This window comes from Cannabis sativa, chromosome X (assembly GCF_029168945.1).
Source record: "Cannabis sativa cultivar Pink pepper isolate KNU-18-1 chromosome X, ASM2916894v1, whole genome shotgun sequence".
Lineage (NCBI taxonomy): Eukaryota > Viridiplantae > Streptophyta > Magnoliopsida > Rosales > Cannabaceae > Cannabis > Cannabis sativa.
Genome location: NC_083610.1, coordinates 5,701,969 through 5,727,008, shown reverse-complemented (window position 1 = coordinate 5,727,008; position 25,040 = coordinate 5,701,969). Strand labels below are relative to the sequence as shown.

The following is a 25,040-nucleotide window of genomic DNA, read 5'->3' as shown; positions in this document are numbered from 1 at the left end:
ACTAACTAACAGAAAAGTAGTTAGTTAGGTAACTAACAAAACAAAAATTGTACAACTATCAGCTCTTAACACTACCCCACAAACTCAGTATTAGAGGCATCAACAATGGTGAGTTTGGTTCGGAAAAGGCAAAAGCTTTGACTTGATATGGCTTTGGTGAATCCATTTGCAAGTTGATTAGTTGCTAGAACATGTTTGATAGTAATTTGGCGATTTTGAACCTTCTCTTTTACAAAATACAAGTCAAGCTCGATATGTTTGGTGCGAGCATGGAGAACTGGATTTGTAGGTGGAGCTGGGAATCTTCCTTCTCTACCAGTAGCAGGAACTCCTCGATTGTTGGAACTAGGTTGCTGAATTGAGCTCCGTTTTCTCGAGAGCTATTACCTCCATAGCCTCCTCTACAGGTGTTAAAATTATTGCGATTTGGCATAGGATACCTCATATTACGATTGAACTAGGCCACATTAGCTTCAAGATTCAGATCTTGATCCTGATCAAAAATATAATCAGAGTCAGTTTTGGCAAGATTAGCAGTGATCTCATGTTTTTGATCAGTTTTCTCGATTCTTGATTCAGATGCAAGTAACAGGGCTTCAATCTCAGCAACAGTATAGCCTTCAATCCTTGTGTTTGAGGAGATTATGAATGTGTCATATTCACTAGGGAGGCCTTTGAAGATAGCAGAGATATGATCACGATCGTTCAGTGTTTCTCCAACACTAGCTAGAAGATCCACACAATCTGTTTAACCTTCAACAAATAGTCATTCAACGACATGGAACCTTTTCGAATATTGTGGAGTTTAGTACGAAACTCCAGAATCTTAGATGACGCTCGAAGAGTGAAGTATTTTTCCAAGGAATTCTAGATCTGTCTGGCTGTGTTGCACCCTACCATTCTTGTTAGCAGACTTTCTGTCATGGATGAGAGGAGCCATGAAACGAGAAGTTGGTCTTGGACATCCCATTCCATAAAAGTAGGGTTGAACACGCCATTAGTTTGATCTGCATCATTGAGAAATCGAGGAGGAGGAGTAACATTTTAAATGAATTTCATCAATCGATTTCCTCAAATGGCAGCTAGGACCTGTTGTTTCCAAAGAATAAAGTTGTAATTATTAAGCTTTATTGAAATCGAGTGATTAAAGTACATAGGTGAATTCTCATCTGGTTCTCTGTTTCGATTTCGATTGTTGAGTTGATTTCCACCATTGACATTGTTAGCAGTTGATCCACCTGTTGGAATTAATTTTACCAGGATCTTAGATCTACTTACAAGTATGTTGATTTAACAACCTAAATATGAACTTCTAAAACGATAAACAAAAACACATAAAAGTTAAGAATAACTTACAGTGATGGCAGCGGAATTAAGTGTCTCCTTCCACTCAGATCTCTAAACCTTGATTCCTGTCTGTAGCAGAGTATAATCAAGATCTGAGCCCGAATGTCCTTCAATTGGATGTGATCCTTCACAGTCTTCCAATCTATGATTGAGGTACTGTATGCTGTGTGTGGGCACTTCTCTCTCACAAGGATCTCGAAATTTCTCTCTCTTTTTCTCTCTTAATTTCGTGTGATAATGATGCCTTACAAAGAGAAGAGAGGGGCGGCTATATATAGGAAAAGGGAAGAGCTCAACTTTCCAAATAAACAGTTTCCTCTTTTACTGTGTAATTGATTAACTGCCTTATTTAGTGTGATCCACCACTTTCCTATTATTGCTAGGCTTTGATTAGCAATTACATGGCAATTAAAATTGAAAATAATAATTGGGAAACATGCAAAGAGGTGGCCGACCATGGTGTGATATGGGCCTCACTTGGATTTTACAGTTTCCTCAATTTTATTTCTATTTCTCCAAAAATGCCATTTTTCTAATTCTAACCATTTAAATGCCAAAACTAATTATTTAATAACTAAAATAGATTATTAAATAATATTGTCATTTAAAATAATTATTAATTAGACATACAAAGTCTCTTAATTAATAATTAAACCTAGAAACCCTTTTATTTACAATTTCATCCTTAAACTGTGAGAATTCACAAATTAGACATAGTTTAATTTTTAGAATTATAATTGATTAATCATGAATCAATTATAGAGTCTTACAAACAGTATAGTCTCAACTAGAATGGGGACCATGGATCTATAATGCTGAGCTTCCAATAAGTTGAACCGATTTACCAAGTAAATTCCTAACTTATTAATTCCTTGTTGAATCCACTCTTAGAACTTGGAATTGCACTCTCAGACTTATATAGAGCATACTATATGTTTCACGATATACATATGCTATCTCATTTAACCATTGTTATCATATTAATGTGATTAAAAGATCCTCTATATAGATGATTTACATCGAGATGGGACAAATTTACCGTTTACACCCCTCAATGTATTTTGCCCCTTAAAACACTTAGTTACCTGTAAATGATGTTTTAGTGATCTAATATATAGTCACTGAAACAAGAGCTCATCCATTTACTTCTATTTAACTAAGCTCGAAGGGAATCATCACTTGACTTCTATACACCAGTAGAAGCTATAGATTCCATATTTATGTTCAGCACTCCCACTCATTTATGCTATCATGTTCCCAAAATATACGTATCCTCCTGACCCAAAAGTAGGCTTAACTAATAAATCAAAGAACATGAATAGCACTCCTGAGACTGAGCCTTAGCATATCAGGATTTAGATTCTCTTAATCTAAGATCAACTTCTGATATTGACTTGGAAAGATACAACAGTAAGTTTATAATATCTTATCTGAGTTCAATATCGGTCCAGTCCAATGTATACTCCATACATTCGAAACTAGTATACTTTACCAATGTCCTGGAAAGAACATAACACTTACTCCAAGTGTAAGTATACTTCATCGTTGATTATCACATCAGTGTAAATCTAAAACACTGATGAACAGGGACTAAGTCTTTTGAATCATATAATCACAATTACATTCTACTGTATTGACAATACTGTAATTGTGAATGAATATATGTTCCGGATTTAACTGATTTTGTGCATATATTAAATATATATATTAAACCATAAACAAGTAAAATACATGTTAACATAAATCACTTCAAAATTCTAAATTGATAACTAATCAGATTATAATGGGTTTTATTTAGGGCACAAAACCCAACACCACCACCATGTGCAGCTGTTTCACGAACGGTGTTCGCCATGTTTGCCACAATGGAGGCCACGACTTTGATTGTAAAGACTCGGTTTGACCGAGTCAAATATGTTTATATATATATAAAATAATATATATGTATATTAAAAAAAAATTTAAATTATATTCTGAACCCTTCGTCGCCCCCTCTCTCTATCTATATTTCTCTCTTTCTCTCTCTTTAAAATACAAAAAAATAAAACCCATAAACCTCCATAACCACCACCACTCCAGCGACCAACCTCCGGCCACCGCCCGACACAACGCGCCGGTCAGAACGGAACTCCAGCTGCCGGCGACCTCACCCACCAAGCGGCGCCGCTCCTTTCGCCACCGTTGACTCGGGATCGCAGGTTAAAGTTTGGCAGTTCAAACTTTGAACGGATTTTTTAGTCACCTCCGGCGTCCATTTGACGAATCGTCTTCACCACTAAACTCAGCTCGTCGAGGAGAACAACCTACTCTAAACCATTTTTCCCGGTTCACAACTTTTTCAGGTGACATTTTTGTAGCTCTGCCCCCTTCCGGTGACTTTTCGGTGACATCGTGTATTGTTTTCACAAACGGTTGGCATGGGTGTGATCTACTCGTTGAGGTGGTCGTTTTGATATATACTACTCCTATTTTCGGCGACATTTCCGGTACACCAATTTTTACCGCCACCGATTGTTAAGGTGTACCGCTTCGGTGAGGCTTCGGAACCCCAAATTTTAAATATAGTCGTATTATATGTCGTTGGACTCGGTTTTGAATGTAGAATGCGATAATGATAATTATTTAACCATTTGGTGGTATAGGTGAGAGTAATATGTAAGTTTGGACTAAACAATTGGAGCTCGGGACTTGAGAGCTTAAGATCGTCTTTTGGAAAAAATTTAACGAATCGGGAGAGGTAGGGACTCAACTTGATTATTGGACTTGATTTTTATATGCGTTGTATAACATTAGACATATTCCAATTTTTATGATTTACAAAATTGTTTGAAAAATTGAAAACTTAATCTGCATATTTTCTGGACTATTCTGGGGCACTGAGTGCCAAATATATTTTTGTGTGCAAATATTTATGCAGGTTATGATTTTTGGGTTTATTCAAAATACAGCTGTTATGCTGCCGAATTTTCTAGAAAATAAAAAGGAATATGTTCTTTTGTTATGCTTATTATTTGCCTGCTTTGGTTATATTGATGAGAGCCATGTTGATCATGTTCGATGCATATTGTTGTTTCACGACCTAGTCTCTGTGTCATCATAGGTAGATCAGGTGTGCACTCACCTGTAGGTGAAAGACCTAGAATCTGTACAGGGAGTGAATTAAATCTGAGTCCCGGTATTTATGGTGGATATCAGATGCGACTACCCGGTTTTGGATGTCGTTTTCTATGGTTGGTATTGAGAGCTAGGGGTCTAGTGGACGGTGTGATATGCATTTGACGTTTGAGTTGTGATTTTTGTGGTCTCTCTATTTTATTTGTACATATTGATACTGTTGATGTGACATTTTATTTTTATAAAGCTAACCATGCAGGAATTTTATTAAACCAAGGGTCCTTTGATATTAGTTGTTTTCCTACTGGACTTTATAAGCTCACCCCCTATTTTCTCCCATTCCAGGAACTCAGTTTGATGCTAGTGGATGAGGATGGTATCGTTGGGGAAGGAATGTCGTTATTAGTTTAGTCATATTTTACTCTTTCACCTGCTAATGAGACTGATTTTGTATTTAAGAACAAATGGATGGTCTGGATGACTTAAATTAGCTATGTACTAGTTAGAAATGAGAAATGATGGATGCTAGGTATTATTTTGGTATTTTATTGACTTATTAAATCTATCTATTTGGTGATTACATAACTGTGGGGATATTACTGTTCTTTTATATTGATGAGTGGTCCTGATTTTATTACTAATATTTTCTTGTTAATATAGGAGTTAATCCATATCTTTTAAATTATTATTTTGTAATATAAATAAAAGGATCATTTATAAGCTTTATTTTCCTACAAGGGTCAAAGTGTGACCTTTGACCACCCAAGTTATGGATATTACACATCTGCCACAGCCTAGGGTTCGGGTCGTGACAGAAAAATGGTATCAGAGCACCGGGTTTAATTACCTCGGAGTGTGTCACCAAATAGTTTAGATTTATTTTAAATAATAATAGTAATAAATATCTTGGTATTTATATGTATAAGGCATATTTATTTTATTAGCATCCAATCCTCACTAAACGGATTAGCTTTTGGTTCTCAGACCTAAGAAAATGCCTCCAAAAGGAAAGAAGACAAGGAGAACGGTTGGAGAAGACGCCCCTCAAGCTAATGTCCAGCCTCCACAAGCTGAATTCCCTATGAACCCCCTTCTCGAAGCCTTAACAGCTATTCCCGCTCAACAGATGGATCCTGCCGCTCAACAGAGTCATCATTTTCAAGTCTTTCATCGGATCCAAGTGCCTGAGTTTGAGGGTGGACAAGATCCCATGGTAGCTGAAAGGTGGTTGAGGCAGATAAAGAAAAATTTCAACACAATAGGAACACCTGAGAAATACCAAGTTACTTTCGCTGTGTCCAAGTTAGAGGGTGGTGCAGTAGATTGGTGGGAGACCTTGTCCAGGACAATGGAAACTGATGGGATGACTTGGCGAGAATTTGAGGAAGTTTTCAGGGAACAATATTTTAGTCCATCTCACAGGAGGGCTCTTATTGGAGTATTTGAGGGTCTAAGACAAGGGGATATGACTGTGAATGAATTTTACATGAAGTTTGTAGAGCTATCCTCTTATGCATATCCTGGCGTTGTTGATCAACCCTTGGTGATTGAACAGTTCATGCGTCGTTTGAGGAATGCGATACGTGGTCCAATAGCCCCTTTGACCTTTAACAACCTGACTGAGTGTGTGACAGCAGGCTTGCGAACTGAGGCTCATGTTGAGGGGAATGAGAAGAAGAACACAAGCAGAGGAAGAGGAAATGACCGAAAGATGACCAAGAAGAATCAAGGGCAGTGGTCCCAAGGACAACAATTTAGTGGGGGTAGCACTAGTAGTGGTTCATCTGGAAAGACTCGTAGTGGACCATACGGGTGTTTCAGTTGTGGTCAACAAGGTCACAAGAAGAAAGATTGCCCGCAACGACAACAAAGATTTCAAGCATCTCATGGAGGACCCATAGGGAGCTATATAAAGTCTACTCCTTTTCATGGACAGCCCAGGACAAACCAGTCTCAGTCTTCATCCTATGGTTTCACACCCCAATCGGGCCAGCAGTCTCAGTATCAACATCAGTTCAGGCCACAAGGTTCAGGGTTCAATATGGGGTACTCACAAGGTTTCCAAACTCCTGCTCCTAGTGGGAGTCAAAGAGGATACAATCAAGGTGGAGGGTCTGGTGCAAGTACAAGCTATCCTAGTCAGGAAAGGGGAAAGGCAAAAGCAAAGTCATCCGCTCAAGCCTACGCTTTTGGGGTTGATGATGTACAGGGCGGTGCTGACCAGGGAGTTGTTGATGGTATGGTTCTTATCTCACACTCTTGGACTCATGTGTTATTTGATACTGGTGCATCACATTCCTTTATATCTTTGATGTTTGCTAGTATGTTGGGTTTGAGTTGGGAAACTCTTAGTCCTGCATTGCATTTGAGTGTACCTATGGGGGGACATGGTGAGGTATCCACCATATGTAGGTCAGTTTGTATTGTGTTCGAGGGACACAAGTTGTCTGGAAACTTACTAGTGTTGCCTATGGGGAAATTTGATGTAATTCTTGGTATGGATTGGTTGTCTAAATACCAAGCTATTGTGGATTGTTCACGTAAAAGAGTGACTCTTATAACCCTTAGTGGTGATTTCATTGTTTATCGAGCCAACATGAGTACAGTGAGACAAATCCTATCTTAAGGGCATGTTTAGGTGGAAAGAGAAACTTAAAGTGTTATGGGAATCTGTTTGCGATCGATGATGAGTCTAGGAATTTAGACGAGTTCCCTTGGATATCAGTGGTTAGTGGTTTTCCGAATGTGTTTCCAGAGGATTTACCAGGGTTACCACCTGATAGGGAGATCGAGTTTTGCATTTATTTGATTCCCGGAGCTCAACCAGTTTCTATTGCGCCTTATCGCATGGCACCTGCAGAGTTGACTGAATTGAAAAAAACAATTAGGGGAGTTAATGGATAAGGGTTACATCAGACATAGTACTTCTCCATGGGGAGCTTCAGTCTTGTTTGCCAAGAAAGCTGATGGGACTTTGCGACTTTGTGTCGACTATAGAAAGCTGAATCAGATGACAATTAAAAACAAATATCCTTTACCGAGGATTGATGAACTATTTGATCAACTTGGTGGTTCAAAGTTCTTTTCAAAGATTGATCTGAGGTCAGGCTACCATCAATTGAGGATTAGGGAAGAAGATATCCCTAAGACTGCTTTCAGGACACGGTATGGACACTTTGAGTTTTTGGTAATGCCATTTGGGTTAACGAATGCACCTGCTGCATTTATGGATCTTATGAATAGAGTCTTTAGACCTTTCTTGGATAAGTTTGTGGTGGTATTTATTGATGACATCTTGGTGTATTCTAAGACACGTGAGGATCATGCTGAACACTTGACAACAGTATTACAGACATTGAGAGATCATCAATTATACGCTAAGAAAGAGAAGTGTGAATTTTGGATGACTGAAGTCAAGTTCTTGGGCCATGTAATTTCTCAAGATGGTATCACCGTTGATCCTGCAAAGATAGACTCTATTCTACAGTGGGAAAGACCAAAGAATGTCACTGAAGTTCGAAGTTTTCTTGGGTTGGCAGGCTACTACCGTCGCTTTGTAGAGAATTTCTCACGAATCGCTATGCCTTTGACGAAGTTAACAAGAAAAGAAGTAAAGTTTATGTGGGATGATAGTTGCGAAGAAGCTTTTAGAGAATTGAAGGAAAGATTAACTTCGGCGCCTGTTCTCACTGTTCCTAATAGTGAGGAACCATATGTGGTATTCACTGATGCTTCAGGTACTGGATTAGGAGGTGTCCTCATGCAAAACGGCAAGGTGGTTGCCTATGCTTCTCGACAATTGAAACCACATGAGAAGAATTACCCTACACATGACCTAGAACTTGCTGCGGTAATCTTTGTCTTGAAAATTTGGAGATGTTATTTATATGGCGTAAAGTTTGAGTTATACTCAGATCATAAGAGCTTGAAGTATCTTTTTACTCAAAGGGACTTGAACTTGAGGCAAAGAAGATGGGTTGAGTATATGGAAGACTATGATTTCACTTTGCAGTATCACCCCGGGAAAGCTAATGTAGTAGCTGATGCACTAAGTAGAAAGCCTCATAGTACTTTGGCATGTTTGGCTCTTGAGGACTGGAAAAGGACAATCACAATGGGTGATCATAACTTGCAATACTATGAAGGGGAAGAAGTAGCTTGTATCTCTAACTTAGTGGCTACACCAGTACTACTTCAACAAGTTAAGCAACGTCAGTGGCAAGATGAAAAACTAAGACAAATTTGGAACCGAATCCAGGATGGTGAGCAACTAGATGGGTGGACAGTTAATAGTGAAGGGTATCTATACCATATGGGAAGACTAGTTGTTGCAGATATCCCTGAACTTAGGGAGACCATTTTGATTGAGGCCCATAGATCCAAATTCGCTGTACATCCTGGAAGTACAAAGATGTACCAAGATTTAAAGAGACAATATTGGTGGGAAGGAATGAAAAGAGATGTGGCCAGCTTTGTAGCTAAGTGTATAGTATGTCAGCAAGTGAAGGCTGAGCATCAGAGACCCTCAGGTTTACTTCAACCTTTGCCTATACCAGAATGGAAGTGGGACAAGATTACCATGGACTTTGTTACGGGGTTGCCATTAACACCTTTGAAGCATGACGCTGTTTGGGTTATTGTTGATCGTTTGACTAAGTCTGCTCATTTTATTCCAATCAGGAAGGATTACAAGCTTACCAAGCTAGCTCGACTTTATGTAGACAATATAGTTCGACTACATGGAGTGCCTTCAAGCATTGTTTCTGATAGAGATCCTCGATTTACATCAAGGTTTTGGAAGGCCTTGCAACAAGCCTTAGGGACTGAACTTCACTTGAGTACTGCCCATCATCCACAGACAGATGGACAGTCTGAGAGGACCATACAGACTTTGGAAGACATGCTTCGCTCTTGTGTTTTGGATTTTGGAGGTAGTTGGGGAGAACATTTGTCACTAGTGGAATTCACATACAACAATAGCTACCAAGCCAGTATAGGCATGGCTCCTTATGAGGCCTTATATGGGAGACCATGAAGATCACCATTGTGTTGGGCAGAACCACATGAGCATGTCACTATTGGACCTCAGATTATCACTAGCACCACTAAAAAGATTAAGGGAATCCAAGAAAGACTTAAGGTTGTTCAAAGTCGTCAGAAAAGCTATGCCGATCTCCATCGACGGGAAGTTGAGTTTGATGTGGGTGATTATGTCTTCTTGAAAGTTACTCCTATGCGTGGTGTAACGAGATTTGGAGTGAAGGGTAAGCTAGCCCCGAGATATATTGGGCCTTTTGAGGTTATCGAGAGGATTGGGGATGTGTCTTATCGATTAAACTTACCAGGACGGTTGAGACATGTTCATAATGTGTTCCATGTGTCTATGTTGAGGAAGTATACTCCAGATCCGTCACATGTTATTGAGTATGAGGCTATCCCTCTTCAGGAAGATGTGACTTATGAAGAGCAACCTGTCAAAATCTTGGCGAGAGAGCTAAAAGTGTTAAGGAACAGAGAGATTCCAGTAGTCAAGGTCTTATGGAAAAATCACAGAGAAGACGAGGCTACTTGGGAGATAGAGTCCGAGATGTATATGAAGTATCCTCACTTGTTTAATTTTTAACTTGAGGTTGTACTTTAAAATTTCGGGACGAAATTTCTTTAAGGAGGGGAGAATGTAAAGACTCAGTTTGACCGAGTCAAATATGTTTATATATATATAAAATAATAATAAAATAATATATATATGTATATTAAAAAAAAATTAAATTATATACTGAACCCTTCGTCCCCCTCTCTCTCTATCTATATTTCTCTCTTTCTCTCTCTTTAAAATACAAAAAAATAAAACCCATAAACCTCCATAACCACCACCACTCTGGCGACCAACCTCCGGCCACCGCCCGACCCAACGCGCCGGTCAGAACGGAACTCCAGCTGCCGGCGACCTCACCCACCAAGCGCCGCCACTCCTTTCGCCACCATTGACTCGGGATCGCAAGTCAAAGTTTGGGATTTCAAACTTTGAACGGATTTTCCGGTCACCTCCGGTGTCCGTTTGACGAATCGCCTTCACCACTAAACTCAGCTCGTCGAGAAGAACAACCTACACTAAACCATTTTTCCCGGTTCACAACTTTTTTTGGTGACATTTTTGTAGCTCTGCCCCTTTCCGGCGACTTTCCGTTGACATCGTGTACCGTTTTGACAAACGGTTGGCATGGGTGTGATCTACTCGTTGAGGTGGTCGTTTTGATATATACTACTCCTATTTTTGGTGACATTTCCGGTACACCAATTTTTACCGCCACCGATTGTTAAGGTGCACTGCTTCGGTGAGGCTTCGGAACCCCAAATTTTAAATATAGTCGTATTATATGTCGTTGGACTCGGTTTTGAATGTAGAATGCGATAATGATAATTATTTAACCATTTGGTGGTATAGGTGAGAGTAATATGTAAGTTTGGACTAAACAATTGGAGCTCGGGACTTGAGAGCTTAAGATCGTCTTTTGGAAAAAGTTTAACGACTCGGGAGAGGTAGGGACTCAACTTGATTATTGGACTTGATTTTTATATGCGTTGTATAACATTAGACGTATTCTAATTTTTATGATTTACAAAATTGTTTGAAAAATTAAAAACTTAATCTGCATATTTTCTGGACTGTTCTGGGGCACTAAGTGCCAAATATATTTTTGTGTGTAAATATTTATGCAGGTTATGATTTTTGGGTTTATTGAAAATACAGCTGTTATGCTGCCGAGTTTTCTAGAAAATAAAAAGGAATATGTTCTTTTGTTATGCTTATTATTTGCCTGCTTTGGTTATATTGATGAGAGCCATGTTGATCATGTTCGATGCATATTGTTCTTTCACGACCTAGTCTCTGTGTCATCATAGGTAGATTAGGTGTGCACTCACCTGTAGGTGAAAGACCTAGAATCTGTACAGGGAGTGAATTAAATCTGAGTCCCGGTATTTATGGTGGATATCAGATGCGACTACCCGGTTTTGGATGTCGTTTTCTATGGTTGGTATTGAGAGCTAGGGGTCTAGTGGACGGTGTGATATTCATTTGACGTTTGAGTTGTGATTATTTGTGGTCTCTCTATTTTATTTGTACATATTGATACTGTTGATGTGACATTTTATTTTTATAAAGCTAACCATGCAGGAATTTTATTAAACCAAGGGTCCTTTGATATTAGTTGTTTTCCTACTGGGCTTTATAAGCTCACCCCCTATTTTCTCCCATTCCAGGAACTCAGTTTGATGCTAGAGGAGGATGAGGATGGTACCGTTGGGAAAGGAATGTCGTTATTAGTTTAGTCATATTTTACTCTTTCACCTTCTAATGAGAGTGATTTTGTATTTAAGAACAAATGGATGGTCTGGATGACTTAAATTAGCTATGTACTAGTTAGAAATGAGAAATGATGGATGCTAGGTATTATTTTGGTATTTTATTGACTTATTAAATCTATCTATTTGGTGATTACATAACTGTGGGGATATTACTGTTCTTTTATATTGATGAGTGGTCCTGATTTTATTACTAATATTTTCTTATTAATATAGGAGTTAATCCATATCTTTTAAATTAGCATTTTGTAATATAAATAAAAGGATCATTTATAAGCTTTATTTTCCTACAAGGGTCAAAGTGTGACCTTTGACCACCCAAGTTATGGATATTACACATCTGCCACAACCTAGGGCTCGGGTCGTGACACTGATACCATGTTAGGAGAGTTGAATCTCTTTTACATTGAAGGTCGAGTATGAACAAACAACAAGGAATAGTAAAGGAAATCTAAAAACAGAGAAAAGCGAGAAAAGAGAGGAAAGGAAGAAGATGAAAGATATTATGAAAGAGCTTGATTATTATTAAGAATAAAGTTGTACAATATATATACAAGGATTACAGAACTAAAGCAAAATTAGTTGTAACCAGAAGCTAACTAACTAACTAACAGAAAAGTAGTTAGTTAAGTTACTAACAAAACAGATATTGTACTACTGTCAGCTCTTAACAGAGAAATATCCAAAATTTATCGAGATCAGTATAAGTGAGTTTTAATGACTCTCAAATGAATCATTAACTCTTTTTATTGTAGTGAATTGTTCAATATTAAATAATAGGTAAATATTAACTAAAGTACTTATGTTTATAGTAAAATTATAATTTTCGTTCAATGTTGTGAGTGTATATACCATTAGGGCTCGTTTGGAACGCCGTATTAGGTCGTATTGTATTGTATTGTATTATATTAAATTGTATTTTATGCAATATTTTTATGTAAAACTATAAGTGGTATTAACTTTTATGGACACCTAAATATATAATATTTTAGTATAAATTAAAGTTTAACATAATATTATATAAAAATATGATATATAATCAAATTCAATATAATACAATATAATATAATACGACCTAATACGGTATTCCAAACGAGTCCTTAGTATCTTAAATAAGGCACTTATAAGCTCACTAATTTAAATAAAACATATAGTATATATCCGTTACTTTTAATTTTTTCAATAAATTCAAACAAAGTGTAATGACGAAAATTAAAATTTTACTCACATTAGGTATTTATACTGCTAAAAAATTTATTAAATTTATGTCACTTACAAATTGAAAAATTTAAGGTGGCGTTTGGTTGAAGGTAATGAAATGGAATGGAATGGAAAGGAAACAATTTTCATTCCATTCCTTTGTTTAGTTGCATATCAAAGTATTGGAATAACACTTTCCAACATTTTGGTGGAATAACTAATCTATTTTGAAATAGAAAGAAAGACTATTCCAATATATGATGAAAAAAAATTTAATAATTTTTTTATCAACTTTTTTTTTGAATTTTAAAATTTATTTCATTCCATTCCTATTCCTATTTTTATTCTAATCCCTATTCTTATGTTTTTATTCCTTCCAACCAAACATAACCTAAATACTTATCCCTTCACTAATTTTCTAGGAAAGTTCAACTTCATGAGTAGGCTTTTCTTCAACCAATGAAATTCACCCTTACAACTTTTTTCGTATGCATGTGCAAGTGGATGTTTAGCACCATTAAAAAAATATTATAGAAATTCATGTGCAAGTGGATGTTTAGCACCATTAAAAAAATATTATAGAAATTCATGTGCGTTTAATGATATATAGAGTGATAAAAAGTACTAATGCTATTTAATACTATTTTATAATTAAGTATTAAATTTTATATAATTTATTTAATAAAAAAAAATTTATATATAAAATATCGTTAATTAATTGTAAAATACTATCTGTAAATAATATTAGACACCACTGATACATTATATGCATACTTGTAGTGAAACCCTTTTAATATTTGTAATTATTATATGTATGACCTTAATTAAAAAAGTAGCATAAAAATATTTTATCTTATGATTTTGTTATATTTGTACTCTTTTTTAGTTGTTAAGTGTCAATTAAGTCTGTTAAATGTCAGTTCAAAAACACGTGGTAATATATTTCTTTAACTAATTTAATAAATAGTCGAATAATAATATATTGCCACGTATTTCTGAATTAAAACTTAATAGTTAAAAAAAGAGTACGATTACAACAAAATCATAAAATAAAATATGTTTACTGCTATTTTTTTTATTAGGATCATATGTATAATAATTATAAATATTAAAAGGGCTTGGCTTGAAAAATTCCTACATTATAATAATGCTCTTTATATATGGTGTGGCTGCTGTGGTTTTGGAAAGTCTTTAATTACAATAATTGACATATATACAAGATTATTATGAATGAATGAATGAATTTCTCTAGCTAACTAGATCTTATTCATGTATTTTCTATCATAATTTTCTCTGTAATTTCCCTAAAGACCACAAGTCAACACGTACTTCTCTCTCCACTTCGAGAAGTTATTCTGTAATTACTTAAAGTATTTTAATAGAAGTGATATAAAATTAAAATATAGCATGATGTTATCCTTTTACAGTACATTCTTTTACGCTGTATCAAGAAAGAATTTTTACTGCACAAAAATCATTAATGATCTTGCTCTAAGATTGGATCTTTCATTTCTATAGGCATCGTACGCTAAAACACTGTTGTGCCACAATCCACTTAAATTATCAACAAGAGGAGTTAAATATACATTAATATTATTACTAAGTTGTGAATGACATAATATTAAAACAAGACACATATAAAGTTCAATTATTGGGTTTAGATAGAAATATGTAGTATCAGTTATTTCTAAATATTTTTTTAATAAATTTAAAACAGAGTCTCTATTGACAAAACTGGAAGAAAATTACAGTTTTACAAATATTAAGTGCTTATGCCGCTAAAAATAAACATTGAGTTTATACCACTTACAAATTTAAAACTTTAAGTACTTATACCGTTATTTATCCTAATATAAAAGATCATTTTTTTCCCACTATACACCAAAATTTGTCTTTGTTTGCAATAACTAAATTAGAATTTAAACACAGTTTAGTACACTATATATAGTATATATATTTATATTTTTTTTTTATAATCATAGAAAACAATAAAAGAAAAAACAAGTTAGAATATTTTTTTTTTTAGCTAATTAGGATTTTTACGCCCTAAATTTTGACATGTACCAAATTATGCTCCCTGAACTTTTAAGCTAGGTCCTTAAAAATGCCCACTGAACTATTGAGATTGTTAGATTTAAGGACTTTTATTTTCCAATTTTAGTAAAAAAGGTCGTAAAAGTTCAGAGAGCATAATTTAGTGCATGTCAAAGTTCGAGGGACATAATTTGGTAAATATCAAAGTCTGTAAAACATGGTTTAATATATATACAATCACTGGAATAATAAAATTGAATGAAATCAGACAAAAATCTTTAAATCTAACAATCTCAATAATTCAAGGGGAGTTTTTAACGGCCAAAAAAATTCAAGAAACATAATTTGATAAATGTTAAACTTATTAGTTAATACAATAAATTGCAAACCACTATACATAATAAATATATAATAATATCAAATTTGAAAAAAAAAAACAATATTAAAACTATAATTAGACTGTCTACTTTAATTAAACAAATATTTTTTGCATGCCCCACCATGTATATGATCACTTCTTATCAATATAAATATTAATATTTTCCTACCAACCAATTATTCCTCTAATAATAATAATAAATAATTCAAATAAAAAAAAAAAAACAAAATCCTTAACAAATTTCTCCTACGTAATATTGATTACGTGGGATAAGGCTACGTCATGGATTCTTACGTAATGTATACACACACATCATTTTTATTGGGTAGTACTTCTGATGGCCATATTTTGTATATGTGATATTTTATGATTGGTTAACGTTATTCTTTATAAATTATTTTCTTAAGTTATATGAGATCCGATATACTTTTTTTTTTATAAAATGAAATAACTTCATTAATTCAATTAAATCATTTAATAATACAGAAATAAACTCCGAGAGAGCATTGCTCGCTTGTAAAATACGATCAACAATAAAACAAGTAGATCTCGCTAGAAAGTGAGCTCCATTGCTTGCATGCCGTTTAACAAAATTTAAAGAAATAGACTTATTGTTTAACTCAATCAACAACTCCTTAGAAACAACTCTACCAAAATAAGAACTCATTGTAGAAGAGCTACGAATGGATTGTATGGCAACAAGGCAGTCGGATTCCACTTCAACGCCACACTAGCCCTGCTGCTTTATCCAACTTAGAGCTTCAAGAATACCGATTGCTTCTGCAACTTCAGGCCTCATTACACCTTGACGACATGACGCCCGAGCCTCCACCAGTAAGCCAACATGGTCACGGGCCACGCACGAGTAGCTGTAGCATGTTGTTGATTCAAAAATTCCTGCATCAGTGTTGATCTTAATCTTATTCTCCTGAGGTGCTTGCCAATACTCTTCTCCATCTTCAGGAGTCATCAAACCAAAAGATGGATCAAATTGTCTGTCTTGAGCATAATTCCATTGATTAAGAGTAGTTGAGCTAACACTAACACATCTGCAACTTCAACACTTTTTTGATTCCAAATTAAACCATTCCGACTCTTTCAACGTGACCAACATAACATACTAATCAAATGGAGACCCGATATACTTAATTACACCAATAACAATATAACATTTAAGAAAGTGCTAGACACCAGTAACACTTTTTAACATTTCTCATACACGGGACACTTTTTTTTTATGACATGTATACTGTAATTTCTATGAACCACAAATAAATTTATTGTATATGTATACCAAGAATACAATTTAAATATTTTGTTACACAAATAGTATTACTATTTTTTTTTATATACACATGTCTAAACTGATTATTTTTGACATGGTAATTAATTCAAAATTTTAACGAAATAGATAAAAAAAAAAATGTAACAAAATAGCCTTTTAAAGGATGTATATTATTTCTTTTTTGCTTAATATATTTTCAAACAAATCACTAATATTTTTATATTTATATATAAAAGAAAAGAATGATGAGAAAAGAAAAGGTGTCGGTGGATAATGTGTGCTAGCATCCAACCAAAAATCAATAATTCTATGTCATATATTATTATTACCTTTTTTTAAAGGGTAAATGGCGGCAAAACTCCCAATACTTTGGTTTTGGTTTCGCTAAACCTCCACAACCCAAATTTCTGCGGGTAAACCCCCAGAACCACTATTCTGTTATCAAAAACACACTTCCGTTCCCCTGACCCCGTTATGTGCCTACGTGGCTCAATCCAAGTAAGCAGCAGCTCGACACGTCATAAATTATTATGACGTGGAAATAAAAAAAATAGGATAATGTTTTTTTTTTAACTAATGGCTAATTACCCAAAATTAAAAGACAAAACATTAAAAGAAAAAAAAAATAGATATTTAAATTAAAATCCTCCAAACCCAGATCTATATTTTCTTAGTCACGAAGATTTGGGTTTGCAAAGGAGGGAAAATCCTCAGACCCCATTGTCGAAGAGAAGAGAAGAGAAGAGAAGAGAAGAGAAAGAAAAGTGAAAGTATTGGGTACCTGTCCTCCATTGTCGAAGCTGAAGACCACAAACCAGAAAAAAATGTCTGCGGGGCCTCAGTACTGCGAATGTCGTCCCCCTCGAGTTGCACAAATGATAACATCCTGGACAAGTAGGAATCCTGGACGAAGGTTCATTAGATGCCCATGCCATGATGTGAGATTTTTTGCCCTAATTTTTATTTTCTTATGTCTCATTCTTTCCTTCTGTTCACGAGTGCTCCTGGTTGTGGCAGGAAGTAGAAGGGTGTGGCTATTGGATGTGGTACGACCCACCCATTTGTCAACGATCGAAGGATGTGATTCCTGGGCTGCTAAGGAGAATTCGAAATCTGGAGAGAAAAGTGTCTATGCTATCATCTGAAGGTGTTGACAATTTTGTGACTAACCAAGAGCATTCTGAACCTGTTGAGAAGTCAATGACCTGCAAAGACAGAAATGAAGTTGTGGAGAGTTTTGATGACAACACTCCCACCATTGATGAATCCATAAATGGAAGTCATACCTGTAAATGTCAAAGGAGTGGATGTATTAGTTACCTTGTAATATGTATTGCAATATGTATTTTGTTGTTTGTACTTAAAGCATGAGCAAGTAATTGTAACAATTGTAACTTTTGTTGATCAATGAAAGATATTCTACTTTAAATTACTTAAAAGCAAAATTTGCTTTGAGTCTTGTATTACTACAAATTGTCCACTAATAGCATCCACAAAAAACAGAAATTAAAAGGCCTAAACACTAAAGAGTTTGTGTCAAAATGTAAGCACTGTGCACTAATTCAGACACAACACATAATGTGCAACAATAGCAGTTCAAAAAACTAAAGTCTAAAGCCCTAAACACTAAAGTGTTTGTGTCAAAAGTAAGCATCATGTGCAGTAATTTAAAATACAACAGTTTGTGCACAAGATGCTACAACAGGACACTGCTCCATCCTATGTATTAGACCCTCCAGCTTCAGCTGACCCAGGTCCACCACCTTCTGCAGCCTGCCTAGCCTTCCTAGCTTTTTCCATTTCTCTTCTTTTCCTTCTTTTCAATGTTTCCTTGTTTGGATTTTGTATTGGTGGCCTGCCCCCCTTATTCTTTTGGCCCTAAACAAAACAATCACTGTTATTTTATTGACATAAGGATCCAAATGACATATGTATACTAAGAATGCAGCAAAAAATTGTTACCTAAGTTGGAGGAGTAGGAGCAGGTGCTGCATCATTCTTGCAAGTCCTCTTACTGTGTCCAGGTTTCTTGCATTTGCTACAATGCATAATTGCACCAGTTCTCCTTGTCTTTGTGCAATTTGGAGGGGGTGGCTCATCAGCATCTCTTCTTCGCTTTTTCTTTGGTCTACCTGGCAAAATGTTTGCACCTGGGGGGAACATTGGATTTCGACCTGTTTTGGGCCACTTATCAGGGCTTGGCACAGGGTAAACTGTGTGTTCATAAGTCTTCTTGAAGGCCTCCATCTTGTACCAAGGGTGAATATAAGCATGGGATTGATGGTTGCAAAACCAGATTGCAGCTAAGGCATGTCCACATGGAATGCCTATCAACTGGAATCCCCTACATGTGCATGTTTTCCCCTGTAGATCGACAGTGAAACCACCTCCTGGATTCATTTGAATTTGGAACATAGTTGCATTTTCCCTTGTTACGACACATCGTTTAGCAACCTCAGTTAGCTTAGTGGTGATTTTGACAATGTTGTTGTGTATAGGGCCTTTCCATTTTGATATACTCTCCCTTTTTTTGTAAAAACGACACATAAGCCAATACCTGAAAAGTAACAAATCAATGTTGAAAATAAGTGCAACATGAGGGTTTTGAATTAAATCAGCCAACAAATACAGTGAAACTCATATTAATAAGACTAGAATTGTAACATGGAAGCATGTAAACTTCCTAGCAGAGATATCCAAGCCAAATTTAATTAGGATTAAAATAAGAAATTACCTAATGGACTCCAATAGAGAAATAATTGGTTTGTCCCTTGCATCAAGAATTGCATTGTTTAAGCTTTCACAGATATTGTTTAGCAGCATATCACATTTCACCCCCTCTTTGAAATGTGATTTGGTCCATTCTGATGGTTGCTTTGCTGCCAGCCAGTTGTATGCATTCACATTCACCTTCTTAATCTCTTCCATTCTCCTATCAAAATCTGCTTCGATGGTGGATCTTGCTGCATTCCACAGCAGTTGCTTCAGCAGTAGTCTAGGGAACTCATTCTTGAAATTCCCATGCATATGTCTCACACAGAACCTGCTATCTAGGCTGTTGAAAATGTTTAGATCTGCATTTTGAAGCCCCTTCTATCTGTCACTCATAAAAGTGAATGAGTTTGGCTCAATGGGACTCAAGTCATCTCTTAACAATTCTAAGAACCAAGTCCAGCTGCTGGTTGTCTCTTTCTCAGTGACTGCATAGGCTATTGGAAATATAGAATTTACTGCATCAATTCCAACAGCAGCCAGCAGTATTCCTTTACAAAACCCCTTCAAAAAGCACCCATCAAGTCCTATGAATGGCATACAACTATTTTTAAACCCTTCCTTGCAAGCATTTAGACAGACATAGCACCTTTGGAATATTCTTTTATCACCTTGCATCTCACACTTAATTTTGGCAGTGCTACCTGGATTGGTCTGCAATAGTTGGTTGAAGTAATCCTCCAAGATTGCATACTGCTCAATCACTGTGCCTTCTAACTCTGTCTTTGCTATGTGTTTTGCCCTATGAAACTTTGTGGTAGTAACCTTAGGGTCCGTTTGGTACGCAGGATTGGACTGGACTGGATTGAAAAAGATTGGACTGGACTGGACAAGATTGGATTATGCTGAAAGTAATCCTGTGTTTGGTTTAACAATGGACTGGACTATTTTATTTATTTCTTTTTTAAAAAAAAAGTTAAAGTTAAATTAAATAAAAATATATAATAATAAATTAAAATTAAAATATATAATAATAAATAAATAAAAATAAATAATTCGTAGCAAAAAAAAATAATACATCATATATAATTAAGAATATATCATAAATATATAATAAAATAGTAAAATAAATAATATAAAATTGTTTATCTTAAACACTAATTTAATCACTAATTTAATATAAATATTAATTTTTTAAAATATTTATATAAATTTTTTAGTAATTTAAAAATAATATATAATTTTATTGTCATATTTTTTTTCTTAGAATCAATTTAAGTAACTATTATTTAATTAATAATATTCTAAATTTTAAAAACTTATGTATAATAATTCAAAATTATACATTTTCACTAATTTTAATGAATAAGTTTTTGATAAAGAAAATGTATAAATAAATGTGTGATAATTATTTCCTTTAAATAATAGTTAAATTTAAAATATATTAATAAAATTAAAATTAAAAAAAAAAACGATAAAAAAAAATCTCACCTGCATGGGATTATTTATCCCACCCTGCTGGATGGGATAAATAATCCCAGACAGATGAGGTTAACTGGATTAGTTATCCAGACTTCTAACATGCCCAAACACTGGATTGGAAAAATTAGCTTGTCTAATCCAATCCAGTCCTGCGTACCAAACGGGCCCTTAGAGTACTTTGTATCTTTGACTATCTCCAAGAAGGACTTGTACTCAATGGATGGATGTAATCTGAATGTGTCTCTGAATTGTTCTGCTAGCCATTGTGTAGTAATATGTCTATTGTCCAAAACAATGCCACAGTTCTCATGATTGGGTTTACATTTGTTTACCCTAAATGTTTTCCCATCTTGCTTCACATATGCATACAACATCCAAGGACATCCTTCAGCACTACATTTCACCCTAAACTTCTTGGAGTCATTAGCCTTCAGAATGTACTCCTTGTTTTGATGGATGAAATATGCTCTGATTGTCTTCCTCAGCACTTCTATGGATGCAAACTCCATGTATGGTTTCCACTCCAAGTTCTCCAGATTTGTGTCTGGATTATATGGCAACTTATATGGTCCTGCACTTTCATTTTCTTCATCACTATGAACACTTCTCATTTCAGTTTCTTCACCAATGTCACCTTCATCTTCACAGAGGGCATCAGGAACCAATTCAGTGTGCCTCCCCCACCAATCACAACTGTCAGGTTGAGTGTAGTCATGCCTCTCAACTTTTGGCTCACCACAGTATTCCTCCTCATGCAAGACAAAATCAGCTTCTGGTTGGGTTTGTGGTTCAGAGTGAGTTTCAGGTTGGGTTAGAGGGTCAAGTTGGGAAGACTGTGAGGGAAACTCATATTCAGGTTGGGTTAAAATATCTGGTTCAGGTTGTTGTTGTGTTTCTGGTTGGGTTTCAGTGTGGGGGGATTGGTAGTTCCTCCTCTGCCTAAGTCTTCTACCTCTTGCAGATTCTTGTAGTTCAGGGAGGGGTTCAAAATCTAGTTGGGTTTCAATTTCTGGATGGGGTTCAGTTTCTAGATGGGATTCAGTTTCTGGATGGGGTTCAGTTTGTGGTTCTGCTTGGGGTGTTGGGAGTATGATTTCAGGTTCTATGTTGGGTTCTAGTTGAGTGTGGGGTTGTGGTTATGATTGGGCACTGAATCTCAACCTCCTCCCCTGCCTAAGTCTTCTAGCTCGTGGAGATTCTTCAACCTCTTTATAACCAGTGATCTCCACCTCTGGAGACCTTGTTGAACCATCATTACCCTGCACACAAAAAGAAAATAAAAAATTAGACACATGCCAACAAAACAGAGCCAAACCATCAACAATATAGAGCCAAAAAAAATGCCAAATATATACACTAACCTGGGCTGCTGGTGCCACATCTGGCTGAGTGGGGCTTTGTAGGGGGATTTGTTGCAATGGCATTGGATATGTTGGTAGGCCTCCATCATCATCATCCAAATGCCCAAATGTCTCCTCAGCCCAGTCCATGATTTCAGATATATTCTGATCATCAGGTGGATCTCCACGATCATCAACTTCCCCATCTCCTTCATCACCTTCATCATCTTCATTATCTCCATCATCATCACCACCATCATCCTCATCTCCATCATCATCAGCAGAATCATCATCATCATCACCATCATCAGCAGCAGCATCATCATCTTCCTCAGATTCAGATGAGGAGGAGGATGAAATATCAATTGTCTCAGGCACAATATTACCTGGTTGAGGGCTGCACTCTCGAGAATCTACCTCTTCATCAATCCATTGTGCTGCTAAATCACCCCATCGCACAAACTTGTTGTAGAATGCATCATTAGGATCATGATGGCCTCTCGGGTTTACAACTACATCTGGTACTAACTCACTGTCAGATGGCAACTCCTCCAGAATGCATTTGTCCAATTTTGCAGCCTCAGGTTGGGGGACATGCCTTACTGCCTCCTCATCCAGTCGCCATTCAACTGCAAAAATTGGATCTGGCAATACCAAATATATGTTGGCCTCCCTGTAATTTCTACCCCTCAAATCATCCAACATCAACATAACTTCACTTTCACTAACAACCCTAAACCCCATATTCAAGCTCTTCCCTTTTGGCCTAAACAGAAAACCAAAAGGGAATATGTATCCCAATACCTGAGCCATTTCTTCAAGGTGGAGCCTGCTGAATCCATTGAATTAAGCCTTCTCTACACTTAATTATTTACTTCTTGAATTTAATACATTTAATTAATTTGAAAAATTAAATATCTAAGTTGATTTTCATCATGATACTTAAATATTTCTTTTTCATAACATTTAATTAAATAGAAAATTATTTTTAGTTGAAATTTATTTTTTCAACTAAATTTAAATAATTTTCAAAATATATTTTTCTTTATTTTATTAATCAATTTTCGAAATTGCATTTCTTAAATGCTAGAATTTCGAATTTTATCTTGCAAAAATAGATTAAGTTGTAAATTAATTATTTATTTTAATTAATTCTTGGATCAACTTAAATCAGTGATTTTTTCATTTATTGATAAATTTAAAATAAATTGAATTAAAGTATATTATTAGAAATTGAATTCATTAGTCAAAGGAAAATCTAGATAGATGATATTTTTGCTTGAAGTATTTTTCTAGTGTATTTAATTAAATAGAAAATTAATATTTAAGTTGATTTTCATCATCATACTTAAATATTTGAAATTTTTCTTATATATTTAATTAAATAGGAAAATTATATTTTTTGTTGTAAATTAATTTTATTAATTAATTTTGGGCCAACATTAAATTAGAATAATTTTTCCAGGGTTAATTTTTTATTTTAACATGCATTTTGGAAAATTGTATTCTTAAATACTTTAATTTTTCGAAATGCAATATATATTTATAGAAAATTAAATTTGAGTTGTAAATTAATTTATATTAATTTTGTAACAACTTAAATTGAATATTTTTCTAAATATTTATTGGAAATTATTACTAAGATGGAAACAATTCATGTTATTTTTATATCCATCTAAGTAAAATTTATAAATATTAAATTAAAATTTATATTTAGAATTTTTCATTCTAAATTGGAAATTTTAAATAAATATATATTTAAAATAAATAAATTAAATAAAGAGAATCAAAGAAAATACAACTCACTTTAAATAATGAGCTTGATTATTATTAAGATATTCGATCTCCATTGTTGGTCTTACAAAAGTTAAATGTTTTCAATATAACCTCGAGACGCTAGACTTCGTCCCCCTATGGATGGTTATTCGTTGAACGCATTTAACACCGTAAGATTTCACTTGATAAGTGTTTTGTAAGTTTTCGTCTCTATTTAGACTCTCCCCTACGGTGACTACTTAGAGATAAACTCATAAAACAAGAAACAATGGTAGAAGCTCATAAAATGAGAATAACCTTGACTCTCGCCTACCGGGACAACGTTGGATTCTTATTTTGATCGAATAAAAGGTTGCTAGAATGGTTTCTATTTTAGATGAGCTGACAACTCTATTCAATAAATGATGCTTTGACTCTCGCCTACTTAGGGACCTTTGTATCGGTTTGTTGAAAACCTTGGAAATTATTTAGGATTGTATGTTTTAGTATTTTCACTAGTCATTCCTACTTGCTATATGTTTATAATTTCTGAATTGTGTATGAATTTATATTGAACCATGTTATTTTCTGTTATTAAGTTGTAGTTTAATTTCGAATCTTCATTGTTGGTCTAACATGTTTGTTTTTCTAATGAGATAAATCCCTAATGGATTTTCACCATTAGACATACATAATAGTGTAAGATCTCGAAAGATAAGTATTGTATATGCGACATCTAACTGTTCATCAATTGATGACACCTTAGACTAGTATTTTTACAATATGAAACAAGAAGATTACATAAATAAGATTACTTTGTCTTTCGCTAATCGAAGCATCGTTGGATTCTTATTTATAAACGAAATTATCCTAATTCCTCTTAGCTTATTCATTTCGAATTAGCTTCAAAACATATCATTGGATGAATGGTCTATAAATCATTTCATGTCATTATATTTTCTCTTAAGAAATTAAATGACGCATATGATTATAATCCCGAAATTCTATTCCCAATTGATATAAATCC

The 25,040-nt window shown here is 35.0% G+C and overlaps 2 protein-coding genes across 2 annotated transcripts; one reads left to right on the top strand and one right to left on the bottom strand.

Moving 5' to 3' along the window:
• Positions 1–9,694: 9,694 nt before the first annotated feature.
• LOC133031968 (uncharacterized) lies at positions 9,695–10,691 on the top strand. Its single transcript, XM_061105773.1, has 2 exons — positions 9,695–10,059; positions 10,622–10,691. Exons 1-2 carry the CDS (start codon positions 9,695–9,697, stop codon positions 10,689–10,691), a joined length of 435 nt encoding a protein of 144 aa, XP_060961756.1.
• A 7,995-nt stretch (positions 10,692–18,686) lies between these two features.
• Positions 18,687–19,751, bottom strand: LOC133031967 (uncharacterized). The gene is made up of 2 exons (XM_061105772.1): positions 19,459–19,751; positions 18,687–19,281 (listed from the first exon to the last, which is right to left on the bottom strand). The coding sequence occupies exons 1-2, from the start codon at positions 19,749–19,751 to the stop codon at positions 18,687–18,689; spliced, it is 888 nt and encodes a 295-aa protein (XP_060961755.1).
• Positions 19,752–25,040: the final 5,289 nt, after the last annotated feature.

What these genes read in the sequence shown, in the direction of transcription:
- LOC133031967 (XM_061105772.1), bottom strand. Translation starts at nt 19,751, where the DNA reads ATGCATGGGAATTTCAAGAATGAGTTCCCTAGACTACTGCTGAAGCAA. An exon ending in TCTCTATTGGAGTCCATTAG is followed by an intron (nt 19,282 to 19,458) that starts GTAATTTCTTAT and finishes GTTACTTTTCAG; the next exon opens with GTATTGGCTTATGTGTCGTT.
- LOC133031968 (XM_061105773.1), top strand. Translation starts at nt 9,695, where the DNA reads ATGCGTGGTGTAACGAGATTTGGAGTGAAGGGTAAGCTAGCCCCGAGA. An exon ending in GAGTCCGAGATGTATATGAA is followed by an intron (nt 10,060 to 10,621) that starts GTATCCTCACTT and finishes ACATTTTTGTAG; the next exon opens with CTCTGCCCCTTTCCGGCGAC.